Source organism: Crocodylus siamensis, chromosome 9, assembly GCF_052110815.1.
Source record: "Crocodylus siamensis isolate JL-2025a chromosome 9, ASM5211081v1, whole genome shotgun sequence".
Classification (NCBI taxonomy): domain Eukaryota; kingdom Metazoa; phylum Chordata; order Crocodylia; family Crocodylidae; genus Crocodylus; species Crocodylus siamensis.
Genome location: NC_143403.1, coordinates 60,494,628 through 60,513,908, shown reverse-complemented (window position 1 = coordinate 60,513,908; position 19,281 = coordinate 60,494,628). Strand labels below are relative to the sequence as shown.

Below are 19,281 nucleotides of genomic sequence, written 5' to 3'. Positions count from 1 at the left end.
TTTGATCTTGTGCTACGAAACACAGCGGTGGCCTTTGATCGTGTTTATGCTTGTGGGAACCAGAAAGAATGGGCAGAAAGTTGCTAAGTTTCCCCTCAGGTAAGGGCCATGTCCTAGCTCCTACCTGTGGCATCCCAGAGGACTCCACCATTTTGGCTTGTAAAACAACAATTAAGATAAACCCACGCAGGAAAAGTAGCTTCATCTTTCTGGTAGACTGGCCGTGACCTTGGGCTTTGTGTATATCACCTATTTCCTGAAAAGATGGATACAGCAGGAATACAAGACAGCTCGGTTCAAGTCCATTTTACTTTTCATTCATGGTCACCTGCCACCCTGCCTACGGACCATAAATGATTGGTTTGGGAATGCCCCCAAGCTTTTGCATCTAGAAACGCTCTGTTCAGGGCTGCTTCAGGGATGTATTTGGTAGCTGTGTTGGTCCAAAAAAAAAAAAAAGCAAAAATGTAGAACTCTTGGTTCAGAGATGATACCTTTTATTAGACCAACAGTTGGTCTAATAAAAGGTATTATCTCTGAACCAAGAGTTCTAGATTTTGGCATTTCTGTTCAGATGCTGTCTTTTTAATTCATTTTTCTTTTAAATTATATTTCTCTAAGTGTGCTATTGCTGAAGCAGGCAAGGATATTTGTTGTGACTTACAAACTATTGCTACAGGAAGTAATGTGACAATGTTAAAAAACCACGCTTAACAGCAGGGATGCCACACGATTTCTCAATCATTTCTCCAAGTGTTTCCAGTTTTCAATTCGGGGTATTCAGACCAATTATTAATAGTGAGCAAAAAAGGTTAATCCACAACTGAACATTTCTAGCCACATCTGGTGGTGTCCTCAAACTCTCACAACTTCCTTTCCCTCTTTTTAATTCCCCTCTGTCCCTCTTCATTCTCCAGCCCAAGAACTCCTTGGTGCTGCATGGGACTGATTACATCTCAAGCCTGAGATGGCTCAGGCCCAGCAGGATGGATGCTGCCCCCTTTTGAACTAACCGGTGATGCGCAGGGCAACCAAAGGAGACACGATGACTAAGGACACATGCTCCCATGCTCTCACTCTCTGACTGCTCTCACAGGAGCAAAGGCTAAAGCTGTAGGTCCCAGACTCAGATCCATCTACCTTGGTTGAGTATACATAACTTGTGAATTATTACCGTGTCTTTGTTGCCACGTAGCCTCTGGTTGCACCACTGAACTGGCCAATAGTTAGACTTTTTGAATGAATAAAATGGTTTTTTTGTTGCCTTTGGCATTATTTGGACTCATGACTGCTTTGTGTTTCTGTAGTCTTTCACCAGCGATGGTCAAAAGGCTTTGCAAATCTCATTATACCTCTGTGAGATAAATCAGTGCTGTTTTTCCTCATTTCAGGCTGGACATAAGGAAGAACTTCTTTACTGTCTGAGCCCCAGAGGCCTGGAACAGACTGCTGCCAGAGGTGGTGCAAGCACCTACTCCGGACTCCTTTAAGAGACATTTGGACATTCATCTTGCTGGGATCCTATGATCCCTGCTGACTTCCTGCCCCCGGGGGAGGGGGCTGGACTCGATGATCTTCCGAGGTCCCTTCCAGCCCTAATATGTATGAAATCTATTTTCAGGTAGGTAACATGAGGCACAGATAAATGAAATCTCATCCAGGTTTGCACATGAGAAAGCAGCAAGGTCAGATTAGATCCTGCTCATAACCTGTTAAATCGCTGCTGCTCAGAAGGGTAAATTGCTGGGTGTGGGGATGCGCGCTGCTTCCAGCTCTCGTACAGCTAGCTCAGGTGTCTCTCCATTACGCTGCCGTGAATTAAAGCAGAAGTACCTTTAAGGCAAACTCGCGCCCCCACCTCAGTGCCAGTGGAGGCTGCACCCATTCACATAGCTGGTGTTGTGCTCTCTGGGCCAAGGAGTGTGATTCAGGAGAAGTGGGGTTGAGCATTTCATCAGCCTCCCTCAAGCTCGTGGTGGCTGTGAGTTATTGCCTCGGGAACGCTGCCGGCACCATTGGGAGGGGACCTGAAGAACTAGCTCTGTCGAAGGATGCCTCCCTCCGCTGTAGGCCGCAGCCCTCCACTCCCCCCTAAAACAGCGCGGTCCTCCCAAATGGCCAGACTTCAAAATGAAGACACGGGATTGTCGAGACAATCAATGGCTTGAGAGGGTTTCCGAGCTCATGCCCGTTGTCCGCAGTATTTCTTTCCTCCTGCTGCTCCGGCTCTGCGCCCTTGTGTTATTAGGAGCGCGGCCGTGAGGCCAGAGCCAATTTCGATGATTTCCAGAAGGTGCCAACAGGCCCAGCAGGCAAATCCCAACAGTGCCAAAGGGACTGTTTTGAAAGAGAAAAGGCCACTGCTGCCTCCCTGCAAGCGTGCAGCACAGGACAGCTGCGAGGGGAGCGGCATGGGGGGCTGTAAGCTTGTTTCCAGGGGGAAGCTCCCGATGCAAAATGTAAGTGAACACCCCCGCCCCCGAAACTCTGTTGGGTGCTGCAGGGAGGAGAGGGGTGAGATGGAACTGGGGAATGCCCTCGCCCAAAGGGTATGCAATGGTGCAGCACCAGGCTGCAACACCTCCCCTACCCAACAAGCCTGAGAAGAGCTGTAAGCCACTGTGCAGCCTCTGTTCCCTGACAGTCTCTGTAAAGCACTCGTCTCTGCAGAGCTCGTGTACCCATTTTACAGGCGAGCAACTGAGGCCCAGGCAAACACGGCGGCGCTCACGCGGTGGAGCCGGGAATCGAACCCACCGCTCCTCGTCCCTCCCACGTGACCCCGCGGTCCCCGCCCCCTGACCTAGTGCGACCTGCGCGCTGGGCCGCTGCTGCCTCCTCCCGGCCGGGGAGGTGAGAGTGGTGCCTCGCAGCTGCCGCCTCGGGGTGCATTCCCGCTCAGGCACTGCGTAAGGCAGCCCGGGGAGCTGGGGTCCTCGGCGCGGCGGAGCCTCTGTGCCGTACAACATGGCGGCGCTCTGTCGGGGGCGGAAGCAGCTCCTGCGTGTGGCCGGGCTCCGCCGTACGGCGCGGGCCCTGTCAGGTACGGGGTGCCCCGCACCCGCATACCCCCGCTCCTGCGTGAGGGGGGGCCTGTACCTGTGCCTGGCGCTCGGACCTGCCGCCCTATCTTTTTTGGAGTCAGGAGGGAATAGCTCGGTGGTTGTAATAAGTTCAGTGCACGGGCTGGCTCTGAACATGCTGCGCAGGGCTCTTGTACCTATTTCACAGGCGAGCAACTGAGGCTCAGACAGACCTGGGTCGACTCTCCCTCCGCTTGCCCATCAAAATGCGCGTGGAAAGATAGCTCTGTTCTTATTGCCTCTTCCGGGGCAGAGCCAGATTCACCAAAACCCTCGGGGTGAATTTGAGAAGGTCCCCAAGAAAGGCCCTGGGTAGGGCTGTGCTCACCTGATGGGGGCTGCTGTTGTGTTCAGGAGGTCTTTGGCCCGCTGGTGTCCTTGGGGGAGAAACAAAACAAACCAAAAACCAGTCCAAAAACCAATCCGGTGCTGCTTTGAGTCATTCGGGGTGTTTCATAGGTTGCTGGAGGGGAGGTTGTCGGGTCTGGCCCCCTGCACCAAGCAGGGAAGATAACTGGGGGTCGGGTGACCCCAGCGAGGTGACTGTCTTGTCTCCTCTTGAAGATTTCGAGGGTAAGCGATTGCACCACCTCTGGGGGGAGTTTATTCCACAATCTGGACACCCAGACTAGGAAGAAATCTGTATTTGGACCTGCCTAAGGAACACAGCAGAGGCCACAATAAGACTCTGTAGCATAATTCACACCTTGTGAAGCATGGCCGCTAGCTATATGGCAGGGCGAGATCCATGTGTCCATGTAAACCCTCGTTTACCATCGGGCGAAATCCATGTGTCCGCGTAAACCCTGAGTCTGCCTGCCTACCAAGAAAACTCTCAGGACTGAAATGTGTAATAGGACGAAAGCCTAGGAGCAGGTTTTGTGTGTTCTTCATGTTGCCATTGATGCTTGTGGAGTTGAGCGTGGACTGATGGCAGTCGCTTTGAAAGATGAGACTGGGGAAATCTGTTGGTGACTGTCAGTAGAAATCTGTTGTTTCTGCCTTTGTGAATTTATCTAATTTTAAACCAGTTTTGTGAATGTATGGGAGGACGTGAAGTAAACTGCTCGCTTTGCTTGCTTCCGACCAAAAAATAAATATTTGAAATTAAAAAGTGCCCCCTGTATCTTTGCAACAACGTTGGTCGACCAAAGGCTTAGGCAGGGCCATTTTCACTGAAAAATATATCTGTGGAAACTGTAATAAAAGAACTATGATGCTTCTGTTGATAAAATATAGCTGTTTTGTTAACCTCTGAGATTTATCTTGAGATGGGGTGTTCTCAGTGTAAATTCTACCTTTTTCATGCTTTATCTTCCTTGTTATTGCCTGCAATTCATTCCTGAAAACAGACTTCGTTTGGTTTGTTTCACTTGATAGTTTTCATACACTAGCCTATTTTTGGTCTGGTGGTCAGTACAGTATAACTATAAGATGTTATCCTGTAGAACACAATAGTGTAGTCAAACAAACAGAAAGTCATCACTTAATGTACCTGTCCCATTTTTTCTTGTTTCTTCTCCTTTGGTCCGTGTTCCTTTCCTAGACAAGAACGAGTATGATCTTCTGGTGATTGGTGGTGGTTCTGGTGGTCTTGCCTGTGCAAAAGAAGGTTAGTATCTGTAAAGAGATATTAAATTCTGTAAAATTAGAAGTCTTTAATTTTAAAGGATAAGTTTAGTGATCTCAGTATTACCTCTGCTGGCTTCCTTCAGGGTGTAGGTAATGAAGTGTACTAATGCACTTCACTCCCTACAGGTAAATCATGAATTAATTTCCTAAGAACCTGCTCACAGATGGGAGAAAAAAAGTGGGCACATTTGCTTCCTTCCCTCTCCCCCACCCTTGCCTTATCCTTCTTTATATTCTTGCTTCAAGGGTATCTGGGATTTTAAACTACAGCTGTGAAGTAAGAATTTATGCTATACACTTCAGCAGATATCTTTTTCTTTAATTTTGATTATGCCCTTTGGTGGTTTACACACTAAAGCAAAGGTTATTGAGGTTAAAAAACAAACCAAACAACTGTTGGAAGTATCAGGGAATACCCTCCTTGCTAACTATATTTGACATGGACAGTCTGGTATTTTTCCCCAGTGCTACAGCACTAGCTGATAATTAGTGTCATGTGTTTCTCCCTTCCCTAAAAATTCCTCATCCTGTGTGCATTTTTGTTTTGAAGCTGCCCAGTTTGGAAAGAAGGTGGCTGTTTTAGACTACGTGGAGCCTTCTCCTAAAGGTATGAACATCAGATAAGCTTGGTTTTTTTGTTATAGCAGTAGTATTAAAAAAAAAAATCTGTATCCAAACAAACTAGTGCTGTACCTTCTCAGAAATGGTGTTTAGCATTATTGACACACCCTTAACAGTTGTAGCTTTGCCCATAAATGTTGACAACAAAACCTTTGATGTGAGGAAAAGCAGACTTTGGACCTCAGAGTATAAAAATACTGATGGGCTTAGTTAATATGTGATTATTTAGCTTGTGTTTGTTTTATGTATAAAACACAGATGTTAGGGTCGGAAGGGACCTCAGTAGATCGTTGAGTCTGACCCCCTGCATAGACAGGAAAGAGTGCTGGGTTCAGAGGACCCCAACCAGATGTCTGTCTCACCTCCCCTTGAAGACCCCCAGGGTAGGGGAGAGCACCACCTCCCTTAGGAGCCTGTTCCAGACCTTGACCACTAACTGTGAAGAAGTTCTTCCTAATGTCCAGTCTAAATCTGCTCTCTGCTAGCTTATGGCCATTATTTCTTGTGACCCCCAGGGGTGCCTTGGTGAGTAGAGCCTCACTAGTTCCCTTCTGCGCCCCTATGATGAATTTATAGGCAGCCACAAGGCCACCTCTCAACCTTCTCTTGCAGAGGCTGAAGAGGTCCAGGTGCCCTAGTCTCTCCTCATAGGGCTTGGCCTGCAAGCCCTTAACCATACGAGTGGCCCTTCTCTGGACCCTCTCCAGGTTATCCACATCCGTCTTGAAATGTGGCACCCAAAACTGGACACAGTATTCCAACTGCGGTCTGACCAGCACCCGATAGAGGGGAAGTATCACCTCCTTGGTTCTGTTTGTCATGCATCTGCTGATGCATGATAAAGTGCGGTTAGCTTTGCTGACGGCTTCATCACACTGACAACTCATGTTCATCTTGGAGTCCACTAGGACTCCGAGATCCCTTTCCGCTTCCGTGCTACCAAGCAGGTCATTTCCTAGGCAGTAGGTGTGCTGGACATTTTTCCTCCCTAGGTGCAGGACTTTGCATTTCTCCTTGTTAAATCGCATTCTATTGTTTTCTGCCCATTTGTCCAACCTGTCCAGGTTTGCCTGTAGTTGTTCCCTGCCCTCCGGTGTGTCCACTTTTCCCCGCAGTTTTGTATCATCCGCAAACTTGGACAGAGTATACTTCACTCCCTCGTCCAAGTCACTGATGAAGACATTGAAGAGTATCGGCCCAGGGACTGAGCCCTGCAGGACCCCACTGCCCACATCATTCCAGGTCGATACTGACCCATCCACCACCACTCTCTGCGTATGACAACTCTCTAGCCAGTTTGCCATCCACCAGACTGTGTAATCGTGCAAGTCACAGCCTCTTAACTTGTTCACCAGTATGGGGTGGGATCCCGTATCAAAGGCCTTCCTGAAGTCTACGTAAACGATATCTTCCCCTACTCCTGAGTCAAGGTGTTTTGTAACCTGGTCATAAAAAGAGATTAGATTTGTCAGGCATGATCTACCTGCTATGAACCCGTGCTGGTTTCCCCTCAGCATAATTTTTCTTGCTGGGCTCCCACATATATGAGCCTTAATAATCTTTTCAAAGACTTTGCCAAGGATGGAGGTGAGACTGACTGGCCTATAGTTGCCTGGATCCTCCTTCCTCCCCTTCTTGAAAATAGGGACCATGTTGGCCCTTTTCTAGTCCTCCAAGACCTGTCCCATGCGCCACAAGTGCTCAAATATTCTTGCCAGTGGCTGTGCAATGATATCAGCCAGTGCCTTCAGTACCCTTGGATGGAGCTTATCCAGGCCTGCCAACTTAAATGCATCCGGTCCTTCCAAGTGACTCTGCAACATCTCAGGGTCAGTGCTTGGTAGTCTGGCGCCCAGCTGTTGCCTCTACAATCCCATTGTGAGACTTGTCTTGCCCGTTGTTTAGGAACACTGAGGCAAAGAACTCATTGAGGAGTTCAGCCTTGTCCTCCCTGTCTATCACCAATTGCTTTTGCCCATTCAGTAGTGGTCCTATTCCACCCTGGGCCTTCCTTTTACTCCCTATATATCTGAAAAATAATTTTTTGTTATCCTTAACTTGAGATACCATCCTCAGCTCCATGGTAGCTTTGGCCTTTCTAACTGCCTCCCTACATCTGCCAGCTGAGGAGGTATACTCCTCTTTAGTAATCTCTCCCTGTTTCCACTGCTTTAAGTGCTCACGTAGCACTTAACATTGTATGATAAATTAAAAGCTGGAAATGCAAACATTTGAATGTGTGATTGTATGTAATTGGTATTACTGTATTCCAGCTCCTGTGTGCATTGAGAAAAATGTAAGACTTGAGATATTTTCACTTTTGCTCTTTCAGAAGAAAAATGGCTAACATGGGCAGAGTTAGAAATGGGTCTACAGCAGATTGTTAAAGTAGAAGTGGTGTGTGGGATTTGAACTCATGCAATTAGTTTTGGAAATCTGCTACATTTTGGGGTTTTTTTGTATATTTCTAGGAACCTCATGGGGACTTGGTGGAACTTGTGTCAATGTTGGCTGCATTCCCAAAAAGCTTATGCATCAAGCAGCACTTCTTGGGAGTGCTCTTAAGGATGCCCGGCACTATGGCTGGAATATATCCCAACCCATTCACCATGACTGGTAAAAAAATACTCTACCTATCCATTTTGTGTTCTGTCACTGTGTGGAGCAAAAGTACCAGTGTTGTCCCCTTGATCTTCACTTTGCAATGAACTGAAGAACAAGATTGCTGAATTTCATGCAGGCAGATCTTAGGCTGTTCTTTAGAAAAGTCAGACCTCCTAGTCTAACTGGGAATATACTGTATGTGTGGCTTTGATTCGGCACTTTATTTTATTACATAAGTGATGTTGGAACACTCTTAGCTTCCATCAGTAACCTGTGTATGAGTCCTGGAGTGGTGATTTCAGAATTGATCATATAATGACTTAATGCTTGATGTGTTGTTTCTTAATAGGTCTACAATGGCTCAAGCTGTTCAAAATTATGTCAAATCTTTGAACTGGGGACACAGAGTGCAACTACAGGACAAGTAAATAAACCTCTAAATTTAGTCTTCTTTCATGTAATCAGGCAGCTTTTCTACCCTTTTTTTGTGGATCTGTTAATTTATCTTTGGGGTCACCAGTAGAAGTTAATATCTTTGTAAAAACTGAAACTCCTCTTCCTAAGATAGTTGAGACCAAAGTTAACATTAAATAAATGAAAATGTGTTCTGCTTTTCCCTTTGCAAAGGTGGTTGAGTGTGGCAACTAGACAAAAGCTGTATTGCAGAGAAGCTGCGTCTCAGAATAAATTTTGAAGTGCCACAGTGCTTAAATTAGGACTATATTGGGAAATCCTTCTGCTGAGGTGATAACTCAGTGTAGCACTGATAATATTTGGAAGGCATATTGCAGTAACTTTGTTATTTAAGGGGTTGTGGGAGTGAGTAACCAGAGAATCCTTTGTCTGCTTTCGCATTAGTATTAGATAGATTATATCTAGGGTTCCTTTAAGAGAATTTCAGATTTGTCCACCCACTGGTGAGCCTGTAAATAATACAGAATGACATACTAGAAAAGCTGAGTGCCTGGTTAATGTGCTTTTCAGTGCAGAAGAAGCAGACAGCAACTTTTCAGTCCTCAAGCTTTTCTCATGATTAGCTAGATCCTGGCAATATTTCCCATATAGTGAAGGTGAAGTTAATAGGTAATTCAGGAGATGCCTAACCATCAACATAGGAATCACAAAATTAATTTTCTGTGCAAGTCCTGAAGCATGCCTTATTATGAAATCATTATATTGTACCTGTCATCTGAGGAGGTCGAAGTTTAACAAGCATTAAACCTTGCAGCACTATTTGAGTTCAGTATTATCCTTGCTCTGTAAACGAGTGAACTGTGATGCAAAAATTAAGCGAATTGCCCAAGGTCACATAATATGTCGGTGATGAAGCCAAAAATAGACCTTTTGCTTGCTCGTTTTGCTCTAGTTACTGGCTTTTTTATGCTGGTTGTTATGTTCTTAAAGTAAAAATTTGCCAATTGGATGTAATCTCCCTTTTACATTTGTTCGCTGTGTAATTTTTTGTAACAGAAAAGTGAAGTATTTCAACCTCAAAGGCAGTTTTGCAGATGCGCACATAATCCGTGGTTTAACCAAAGCAGGAAAAGAGGTGAGTTGCTTGGCTGGTTACAATAGCACTTGGTTTGAGGCAAGGAACTCTAGGCCCACATCTGTCATGAGTTACAAAACCACTGACAGGTATATTTTATTTAGCAAATGTTGCTCCATCAGCCAGAAACCTTCTTGGGCAGGAAGATTAATAACACTTCTCAGTTTTAAAGCACAATCTATTCAGTGTTCTCAGAGGACTCAAGCATTTACTATATGGACTCTCAAGCATCATAACACTAGTTTCCAACGTTTGAGTTATCCTTACTTTGTAGATGAGAAGCAAACTACAAAACGTCACCAAAGTGTTTAAGCCAAAGTGCACACTGTTAGGCTCAAGGTCAGTGGCAGATATAGAAAGAGGACCCAGACCTTCTCAACCCATTGTGCTCTAGCTATTAGATGGACTCTTGTTTGGTTCCTTCCATTTGCAATACTGGAAAAAACATAGCTATCTATCTTTCTTTTTGTAATACAGATGTGTGCACAAGAAACAAGCATTCTAAATATTTTGCAGTTTGCCTTTAAGTTCCTGAGAGAGAGAGAAGCTGATGGGCACTTCTGCCCCATTAGAAGACCATCTCAAATTAAATAAGTGCATTGCGATTATCCAAAATAACTAGTGCTTTTTTTGTGTCTAGCTCTAGACACTTTCAGGGAGCCTTTTCTGAAAACCAGGCCTCTTTTGAAATGTCTTGATTTTTGGCACCCAAACACTGCTAGTCAGCTTTTGAAAGTCTTGTTTGTCTGTACTTATATTCCTAGACTTAAATTAAGTTAATAATATTGATTCCGTACAGTGCCAGTGGTACACAGCTACTGCATCCATATTGAACCTTCAGGGTATTAGCAAGGTAAAGGCAACGTACTGAGGCAAGTATAGGGGAATTATCTTTGTGCATTTGGGTTAACAAATGTTGCAGATGTCTAAATATTGCTGGTTAGAGCACGAGCCATATATACAAAGAGTTGATGTTAATTCTAGCTTTCTCTGTAATCACTCATTCATACATAATTAAAAACTATGATAAACCAGGAGAATAAACTAGTATATTCATTAAGAGAACTTTGTTGTTGATTGTTTGATGTAGACTTTATATCTTTGTTTGTAGATGACTCTTACTGCAGAAAACATTGTTATTGCCACTGGATTGAGGCCAAAATATCCTACAGATGTAAGTTATATCTCTCTTGTGACATCTACAAAAGCTTTACTGTCTGTGTCGTAGTGTACACCAGTTGGTGGATTTTGTGAAGCAAGGCATGGTGAACTTCTGTGGCTAGGAGAGTGAAAAATTGTCTTTTAATGTAACATGTAAGTACTCTAGGAAAACAAAAACTCACTCAAGTAGAAAATAAAGGAATTTAGTTTCAGACTGAGTAGCATAGATGCCACTCAGACACTAAACTTGAAAAGCTTTGCCCAAGATCTCATCGTACCTCGTGTTGTGGGGATAGCTCAAGATTAGGGTCTTGTCCTTTCTAAACGGGATGATAACTTGGTGCTTTATCTTCCTGGAATGTTTGTGAATTATTCAAAATTTTTGGTAGGTTAGTATTTGATTTTTGTCAGCCATTGGACAAATTGTCAAGTATAGTAAAGGGTTTGTTTTTTTTTAAATGTCCACTGCAGCCTTGTGGTGAAGCTTTAAAGTGTCCAACTGGCATTCCTTTTATTTCGTAGAAAATCAGAACTGTACTAGTGGAAAAATAGTCCCTTACATTTAAGATCAGGTTTTCTTTAACATATAAATTCATTTTCAGGCTGTTGTACAATTTTCATAATATAGTACATCTATATTTTTTCATAAGGTTGCCGGTGCGTTGCAGTACGGGATTACAAGTGATGATATATTCTGGTTGAAAAAATCTCCTGGAAAAACGTAAGCTGCCATACTAACCCTCTATCAGAGTCCTGCTGTTTGCTGCATTCCCTTAAGAAATTACTTCTATTACATTCTAGTTTTCTCTCTTCTGTTTCTCCTTTTTGATATATTTTTTGCTATACACAAGATCATTGCTATACCAATTTTGTAATACAATCTTATTTTATTTCTCTGCCTACTGCAGATATAACTTGGGGGTGGGCAAAGGAGTGGGGGAGGGCTTCTATGCCGAAATTGTACGTTCCACATAAAGCAATTACAAATAGAAGCCACAAGAGGGCAGCAAGTGCTTTGAGTTTAATCACTGTACCCTGCTGTGATTCTTGTATGTATATTTGTAATAAGATTTGAATATGGGGAAACACTAGTCCAGGTTTAACTGGTTGGCGGTTTTTTAAGTTAAATGGCACCACTATTTGATAACAAGTCAAGAAATGGAGAATGGCTCAAGTTGCTATGGGGACCATTCTCTTCATCTCTTCTTTCTGGTTGTTTCAAGCAAGAAATAATAATTTGCTGAAATAAGTAAAGTTTTATAATATAGCAATTTGTTGCTCATGGTGGACATCTCATAGCAATGTTTGAGTGAAGTAAGTAGTGTAAGGATTTTGCTCTATTCAAATGTAAGCCCTTTGGGGGAGGAACTGTATTTGGTGTTCAGCTTGTATAACACCAAACACTGTGGCATCCTGTGGAGTAGCCGCAGCTCTAAGGAAGTGTCACAATACAATGAACAGAAATATAAAGTGCGATTGATCACCAGCACTCTAGCCACTTACCAGTGATTTTACTTCAAATTTCTCCCAGGACAGGGAAACCAGTTAGTGCTAGAAAAAGGTACTTGTAGCCAATCTAAAATTGGTATTTTGAAACAAAATAGAGCTGCCAATCGAAGTTGTGGCTTCTTTGAACATAGAAAATGTGTGCTCATTTAAACATCAAATAGATAAACAGGTCTCCTTAGTACATTTTGAAAGGAAACTAAATCTGTAGTTGTTTGCAATATATCAGTCACCTCTTGAATTTTGAGAGCATGATTTATGTGAGGAAATTGTTTTTTTTGTTGTGTTTTTTTTTTAAAAAAGCTAAAAGATGTTTCTATGAAAATGTGGCTTTTGTCCAGTCGCTGCTAATGCAAGTCGTAACAGTGAAATGTGGGAGTCTAGTGTTTATATGTTGCATTCCTAAGCTTTAGTCAAAATAAGCCTTGAGGGGCTACAGTAGCATTTCTGTACTTTATCAGCCTGTGTTGCAGCTGATGAAGGAGGGAGCTGTTCACATTCAGGAGGGTTTGTTTCTGTTGGGTTTGTTTCCCTTGTAAATATTGCCGAGGTTCAGTTTAACACCTTTTGTTGTTGTACTGATCTGGGCTCTGCTTAGTCTGATATTTTTGCTAAAGGTACCTATCTCATGTATAAACTGCACACCTAGAGAATCACAGAACTAATGGTCAGCAATTGTTTCAATAAGGGAGGCTTAAAACAAGAACAAAAACCCTATTCCTAACCCAGGTGTCATTAAAAGTCCCTTGTTATTTAAACACACTAAAATCCTTCACTTCCAGAGTGAGAACTGGCAATACTGCCTTGCAGTATATTTCAGAACGGAGGTGTTTCCTTCCGAGTGAGATTTGATAGGTGTCAAAGGTATGTCCTGGTTTCTAATCTTGTTTTGTTGATCCTGAAAGCGCCTAGAAACCTTTTGGCGTGGAAGAAGGGTAGTAAGTCAGATTAACCGCTCATGTTATATCTGGGCATTGACTCAAGGTTTACTCTTCAACTAATGTAGGAGGGGAGGAAGCATTTACCTACATTTGTATAAATCCTTATTCTGCTCCCTGTGAATACTTTGCAGATGTTTCTTTACAGACATTGTGGTGTTCAGCATTTGCCAATAACCGAAGGCAATGTTGGCTTGCTGTCAGAGGAGGGAAGCATTTTCTATTCAGAGATCAGTGTCCAAGTGTGGGGAAAATTTACCTTGGGGATGGTATGCTTTAATTAGTGGGAGGTGATACCAGGTATGTACTCTCTTGTGGGTTTAGCATCAACTCAGTAGCACTACAAAAAATGTCTGCCAGGACCCTGAATGTGTGAAAAGTGTGCCCTTGTTACAAAAAAAAAAATAAATAAATCCTGCAGTGTCACATGCGAGTCACAGCAAGTGATTTTTCCATTTCATTCAGCTCTGGTGAGGTCCCAGCTGGAGTACTGAGTGTAGTTTGGAGTGCCTTACTTCTACAGATACATAGAAAAGTTTGAAAGAGTCCAGAGAAGGGCAACAAACATATTTTCTAGATTTCAGATCATGATGTTAACTATTTAGAAGTTTCCATTATTAGAAGCTTATATGTGAAAATTAGACAAATACTTTATTTGGACATTTGTCTATTCTGTCTTGAGCAAGAAGTTGACTAGATGACCTCCTGAGGTCCCTTCCAACCCTATCCTATGAATTTTCACCATTAGTTAATTAAAGAAACAATAGTGTTGTTTAAATAGTTATTTCTAAATTTGTACAAGTGTCATATTGATTGAATTGCCTGTGTGTGTGAGCGCGCGCATGCGCATAACAGAGGATCAAATTTTAATCCTGAGCTCTAAAAAAGGATATAGTTAAATAGCCAATGGACTGAATGAAGACATGATTATCCAAGTTCTTAGGTATTCTTGCTTTATCTTATTATATAGACAGTTTTCACTGATAAGAATACTGTTGCCTAAATAGGATGGCAAAAGCATAGTTCTGTATAACTCAAAATGACAGCAATGAAAAAGCCAAATGATTCTATAAAATTTGTGGGACTGTGATCCTGTTGGCATAAGATTAAGAATTTATGAGATTAACTTCTCATTGTTACATTTTGTCGGTTTTCTAAATTGATTAACTGTCCTTAAAAATTAAAATCCTGTCTCCAGTAATCAAACTACCTCTAGATCATTTTAGTTAAATTTTTAAGCTCAGCAATACTAATATTTTATATAAGGATTTATATCCTGTCTACAGTCTGAATGCAAGTGTTAAGGACATTTTAAACATTTCCCCCCCCCAACCCAAACTTCATTTATTTCTGCTTGTTCTACAGTTTTAGCCTTTGTTCTTGAATAATGGCCTGAATTTTAAATTCCAGATTGTGTAACTAATGCAAGTTTTCAAAGGAGATCAGAATGTCAGTCATATTCTTACAGACAGTTTAAACAACTTGTTGCTAGGATTATTCATAGTTGATAATGGGGTATGGAAATGCCCAATACTGTGCCACATGGGTGACCAAAGGAAGTGTAATGCTCTTCGAGTCCCTGCCCTAAGTATCTACCATTTTTTTTAAGTTAGCCAAGTCTTGGTCTGATCCCCTGAGCCCACCTATTATAAAAGCTAAGTAATACTTTATGTTAACTGGACAGTTGCAAGCTCTAACTGTCTTCACAAGATTTATCAGTGTAGCTTCAGATAATAACTCCAGGCACATTCCTGTCACCCAGCTCTCATGATGGAGCTGAATGGTTGTTTTCCACGTGGTGCCCCCCTGTATTATTCTGAGAGAAGCCACTTTTTGAAATGGAATTACATTATTAGTACCTGTAGGGATTAACATTGTCATTAGAATTATCCATTCTAGCATCGCCTTACCTCTTCTGAAGAACTCAAGAGGTATTTTTGCTGGGCCACCCACACATCTTGGTTTTCTCTGTCCTGGACTTGTCTTTTATTGTATAATATTTGCCTGATATTTGGCAGGTGGCTAATAGCAGTAGTATTAGTAGTATTTGAGAAGATTTAAATTGCTTGATCTCTCTTAAATAGTTTAGGTGTGCTTGAATTCATATAATTTTGCTACTGGCCTGGTAGCAGAGGGGTTTAATTCAGAGCTGTTTGTTCTCCCCAAATTGTTTTAGAACAGCACTTTCATAATTTAAGGATGATGAAATACTGCAAAGGGCATAGTATGCTTGTCAAACAGGTTTTTTTCAGTCTGTGTTCACCATGCAGCCTAAACTACTTGGCTGGGCTTTCTTCCCCCTTAAAATAATGGAATCTAGCTGCCTGCTATTGTAAAATCTCAGTTTTAGGTGTCAGATGCCACCCACTGAATGTTCACCGGGGAGAGGGGAAATGAACACAACCTCAATCCTTTTAAATCCCAGATGCGATTAGGGTTCCTGTGAGTGAGGTCCTGTATAAGCACTGCAAAAAACAGTCTCTGCCTAGAAAAGCCTCAAAGCCTCTACTTTTCTTATGGTCTCACTTTGTGACTGTTTATCAGTAGCATGGTAGCACCCAGCAGCCCTAAGAAGGATCAGGAATCCATGGTATTAGGTGCTGTACAAATACGTTGTGACAATGTCTACCTCAGAAACTCACAACCTGGAAGCATGTCTTGGAACCTAATCAAGGATACATTTACCTGATATAGTTGGGTTTAAATTTGCAAACTTAGCCATGATTTTAGTCATTCCTTTTAACCCTGAATTACTCTTGGCCTTAGCCTATATGGTGGGACTGCTGCATGTTTAATTAACTGGTGTAGACACAGCTGTATTGGCAGAGGTTTTGCTGACCCCAGAATTATACCAACTCCTCCAAGAGACAGAAGCTTTGCCTACATAAATCTTCTTCAGCCATCCATGCTGCATCTGTACTGGGAGTTTTGCCAGCAAGGCAACATCAGCTATGGAGAGTGATCTTTCCACACCCCTAACATGAAGTAGGTCCGCAGGCAGCACTTTGTAATGTAGACAGGCCCTTATGTTTGGGGCAGGAAGGTGTGTGTGTAGCTGGAGATATGGATTCTGTCTTTCAGACTATTTGGCTGTCTCTTTTATACATGCATTTTTATTAATAAAATAAGTTCAAATGAAACCTGAAACCAAGTAGGGTATCATCTTTATATCAGAAATTGCAAGCTGCATTCTTTTTCTGCCTATCTAAAAATATCAGATGCACTGCACAACCCTGTAATCATGTAATCACACGACACTTCAAAAAATCATTTGTCAGTTGCATGAAAAAATGCACAAACTCAATCCATTGCTTTATTCTTTCCTTTGCTTAACAGGTTGGTGGTTGGAGCCAGCTGTATCCTTTGTAAAAGCTGTAGTAATTTATGGCTACAAGTGACAGTGTCTTTTTCTTTGAAGACTCAGTTTTCTAAATTCTACTGTTCACGCACTGTTTACTTGCATTAGTGGTTCTGAGCTGTAGTCTCCCAAGTACTCAAGAGGCGCACTGAGCAGTATCATCACAACAATACAGATCAGGTCATGATATGTTATAAAGGTCTTAAGAACATCATTGTGAGGAAATAAATGTTCCCTGTAATACAAACATTATGGCTGTGCAGAGGGAGAGCTGAAGCGAGCTAAAAATGTTGCCAGTGATACCTTACTGATAAGAATTATCTAACGCTAGGTTTGAAAATATCTTTATTTTAGTTGTGTTTAGCAGAAATGATGTAACCTATGGTCCTTTAATCGGTACTTCACCAGATGTTTCCCTTGAGTGTGCTGGTTTTCTCACAGGCATTGGGCTGGATACCACAGTCATGGTAAGAAGTATCCCACTCCGAGGATTTGATCAGGTAGGTGTTTTTCAGATTATTTCGAATTGAAATAAGGCACAAAATGTCAACAGTGGATCTTTAACCATTGGAACACTACCCTGGAAGCTGTGGATACCCATCTCTCGGTGTCTTCAGATCATAGCTGGGTACTTTTCTGGTGGATATGCTTTAGACTAACATAAGTTATTAGGCTGAGTACATAGGTAATCAGATGAAAGAGAGTTGCCTGTAATATATAGGAAATCAAACTATATGAACGGATGGTCCCTTCTAACCTTAAACTATATGAATCATCAGTGATAGCTGTTTCCTTGCCAAATTTTCATTTTCCTGTCCTATGTTTGATTCCAAAGCTGATTTAAAACTAAAAGTTTCAGCATTTTTTTTTTAATAAAAAGTTAAGGGTTTGTTTGGTTTTTTTTACTTCTGTAATGGATGAATTATATTTGTTTAAACTTTCCAAGAAGTTCCTTCTTGGACAGATAACAAGGCTGGAAAATTTCACCCTGAAGGGTGAAGCTATTGGAAAGTTAATCATTTGAAAACAAGGAGCTTGGAATGGAAATCAGTACACCACGCTATTTATAGCAGTCATTCCCATTATAATGATACTGTAGATGTGCATAATATTGGCATGTGAAAGATGATTTAGGTTTGTAACAAGCATGGACAGATGTTTTTTAAATAATGTTTTGCAGAGCAGCTGGAGTAAATCATTTCAAAATATGGCTCTATCTCAATAACTTTCATATCTTGAGGCACAAGGTATTAGCTAGTAAAGAGAAGGATGCATCTTTGGAGTTTTCTTATCTTTATATGAAAAGCTGTACACTGAAGATCTGTGAGATCTTAGTCACCAGGGTATTCATGGACACAGTCCTTTCCTCATGGAAGTATGCCTTATGTGGATGGAAATAATAAATGGGATCAAGTTCAGGGAGAAGTGGAGGCAAAGTAGACATTGTCACATAGCTACACTGAACTTGGTCAGTGGAGCATGGACTTTTGCTTTATTGGAATTATTCTGAATTGGAAATAAAATGCTAGGTATAAGCCCAGAACTAGCACTTAGTTCTGTGTGGGTGATTTTGTGAAAATATCCTCTCTAAGTAATAAATACTTTGATAAATTGCAACTTGCCTTATTACAATGAAGAGCCATGACATCTTTGAATAAGCCTGTCAGTGGGATAGTTTACTACTTGACAGCAGTGTGGCATTAGTTCAGATACATTTATCAAAAATGTCTATTGAAGAGGCAGCATTTCCTTTTATAGTAAGCCTCTTAATGATTCACCTTTATTGCAGACATGTTACAGGTTGAGTGGCACTGAAAAGCTGTGCTCTAATTGGGTGAGAACAAGGTTTCCAAATCTTAACTGATTACCAGGAAAAAATGAAATTCTGATGATATTGGTTGTATGTATTGGGTGATCTGGATGTCAAATTAATGAGTAGCCAGTTATTACAAACAAAACAGGCAAACGCTCCCTTTTACTTTATGCTTTCAAAAGTCACCTTACTCTGTGCGTGATTCCTGAGATCAGTATCATTCCCTTGTAGATGATGAAACTGAGACAGAGAGGTTAGGTGACTCTCCTAAGGCCATGGAGTAGGTCACTAGACATTTTGGGTTTGATGGAAACTTTGATTCACGTTGGGTGCTAGAGACCTGTTCACGTCTTTTCAGAACATTCTGGACACATTTTAAGTGTCAGTTTGATTATTTACAGTAGGTTGTAAATGGCAACGCACCAGTACATGCATGCCCTTCATGCTGTGGATCAGAAAGTTAGAACCAGTATAATTCAGCCTATTTGTGTTCTCAACTACAAATTGTATCCACGTTAAGATAAAGAGTCCATTTATTAAATTACATTGGAGTTTGGGAACATGTGCAAGACTAAGACTGGTATTGGTATTTAAATACTCATCAGTAACGATTGTGACGTTTCCCACCTAGCTGGTAACCTCTGGAGCCACAGGTCATGGAGGATCAAACAATTATGTTATTTTAAAGGGAAGGCTATATTTAGTGGATTCTACCAAATCTGGTGTAGCTGTTTTGTCATTGTACGCCTATTTCATGGTAAGTGATACTTAATTATCATTTATCATCATGGTAAGTGATACTTAATTATCATTTAATAAGTGATAATTAGCTTAATAATTGATCCGTTAGCTTTGGTTTAGCATCAGTTACGGCTGGATAGGAGCACATAGATGAACCCGTTACCATGGGACATCTATTTTGCCTGCAAATGTCCTCTCCTCCCCTTTAAAATGGTATGATTTTTCTTTTATCCAAGAATTCTTCATATCTCAGTACTTCGGTCTTTCTTTGCAAT

General features: G+C 41.8%; 2 protein-coding genes across 3 annotated transcripts in view; one reads left to right on the top strand and one right to left on the bottom strand.

The window, feature by feature from the left end:
- COMT (catechol-O-methyltransferase) overlaps positions 1-2,932 on the bottom strand; it is a 38,138-nt gene extending 35,206 nt beyond the window's left edge. The window contains exon 1 of one of the 2 annotated variants that reach the window (XM_090062557.1): positions 2,804-2,932. The gene's annotated coding sequence lies outside the window, so the exon portion shown is untranslated. The remainder of the gene's footprint in view (positions 1-2,803) is intronic. The other variant, XM_090062555.1, reaches the window with a different exon arrangement.
- The window catches only part of TXNRD2 (thioredoxin reductase 2), a 42,396-nt gene continuing 26,011 nt past the window's right edge, over positions 2,897-19,281 (top strand). Inside the window, exons 1-10 of the mRNA XM_090062554.1 lie at positions 2,897-3,043; positions 4,630-4,695; positions 5,266-5,322; positions 7,808-7,952; positions 8,290-8,364; positions 9,411-9,489; positions 10,601-10,663; positions 11,301-11,371; positions 16,431-16,450; positions 16,861-16,952. Of these exons, the coding sequence (XP_089918680.1) occupies positions 2,968-3,043; positions 4,630-4,695; positions 5,266-5,322; positions 7,808-7,952; positions 8,290-8,364; positions 9,411-9,489; positions 10,601-10,663; positions 11,301-11,371; positions 16,431-16,450; positions 16,861-16,952 (744 nt within the window). The 5' untranslated portion in view covers positions 2,897-2,967. The remainder of the gene's footprint in view (positions 3,044-4,629; positions 4,696-5,265; positions 5,323-7,807; positions 7,953-8,289; positions 8,365-9,410; positions 9,490-10,600; positions 10,664-11,300; positions 11,372-16,430; positions 16,451-16,860; positions 16,953-19,281) is intronic.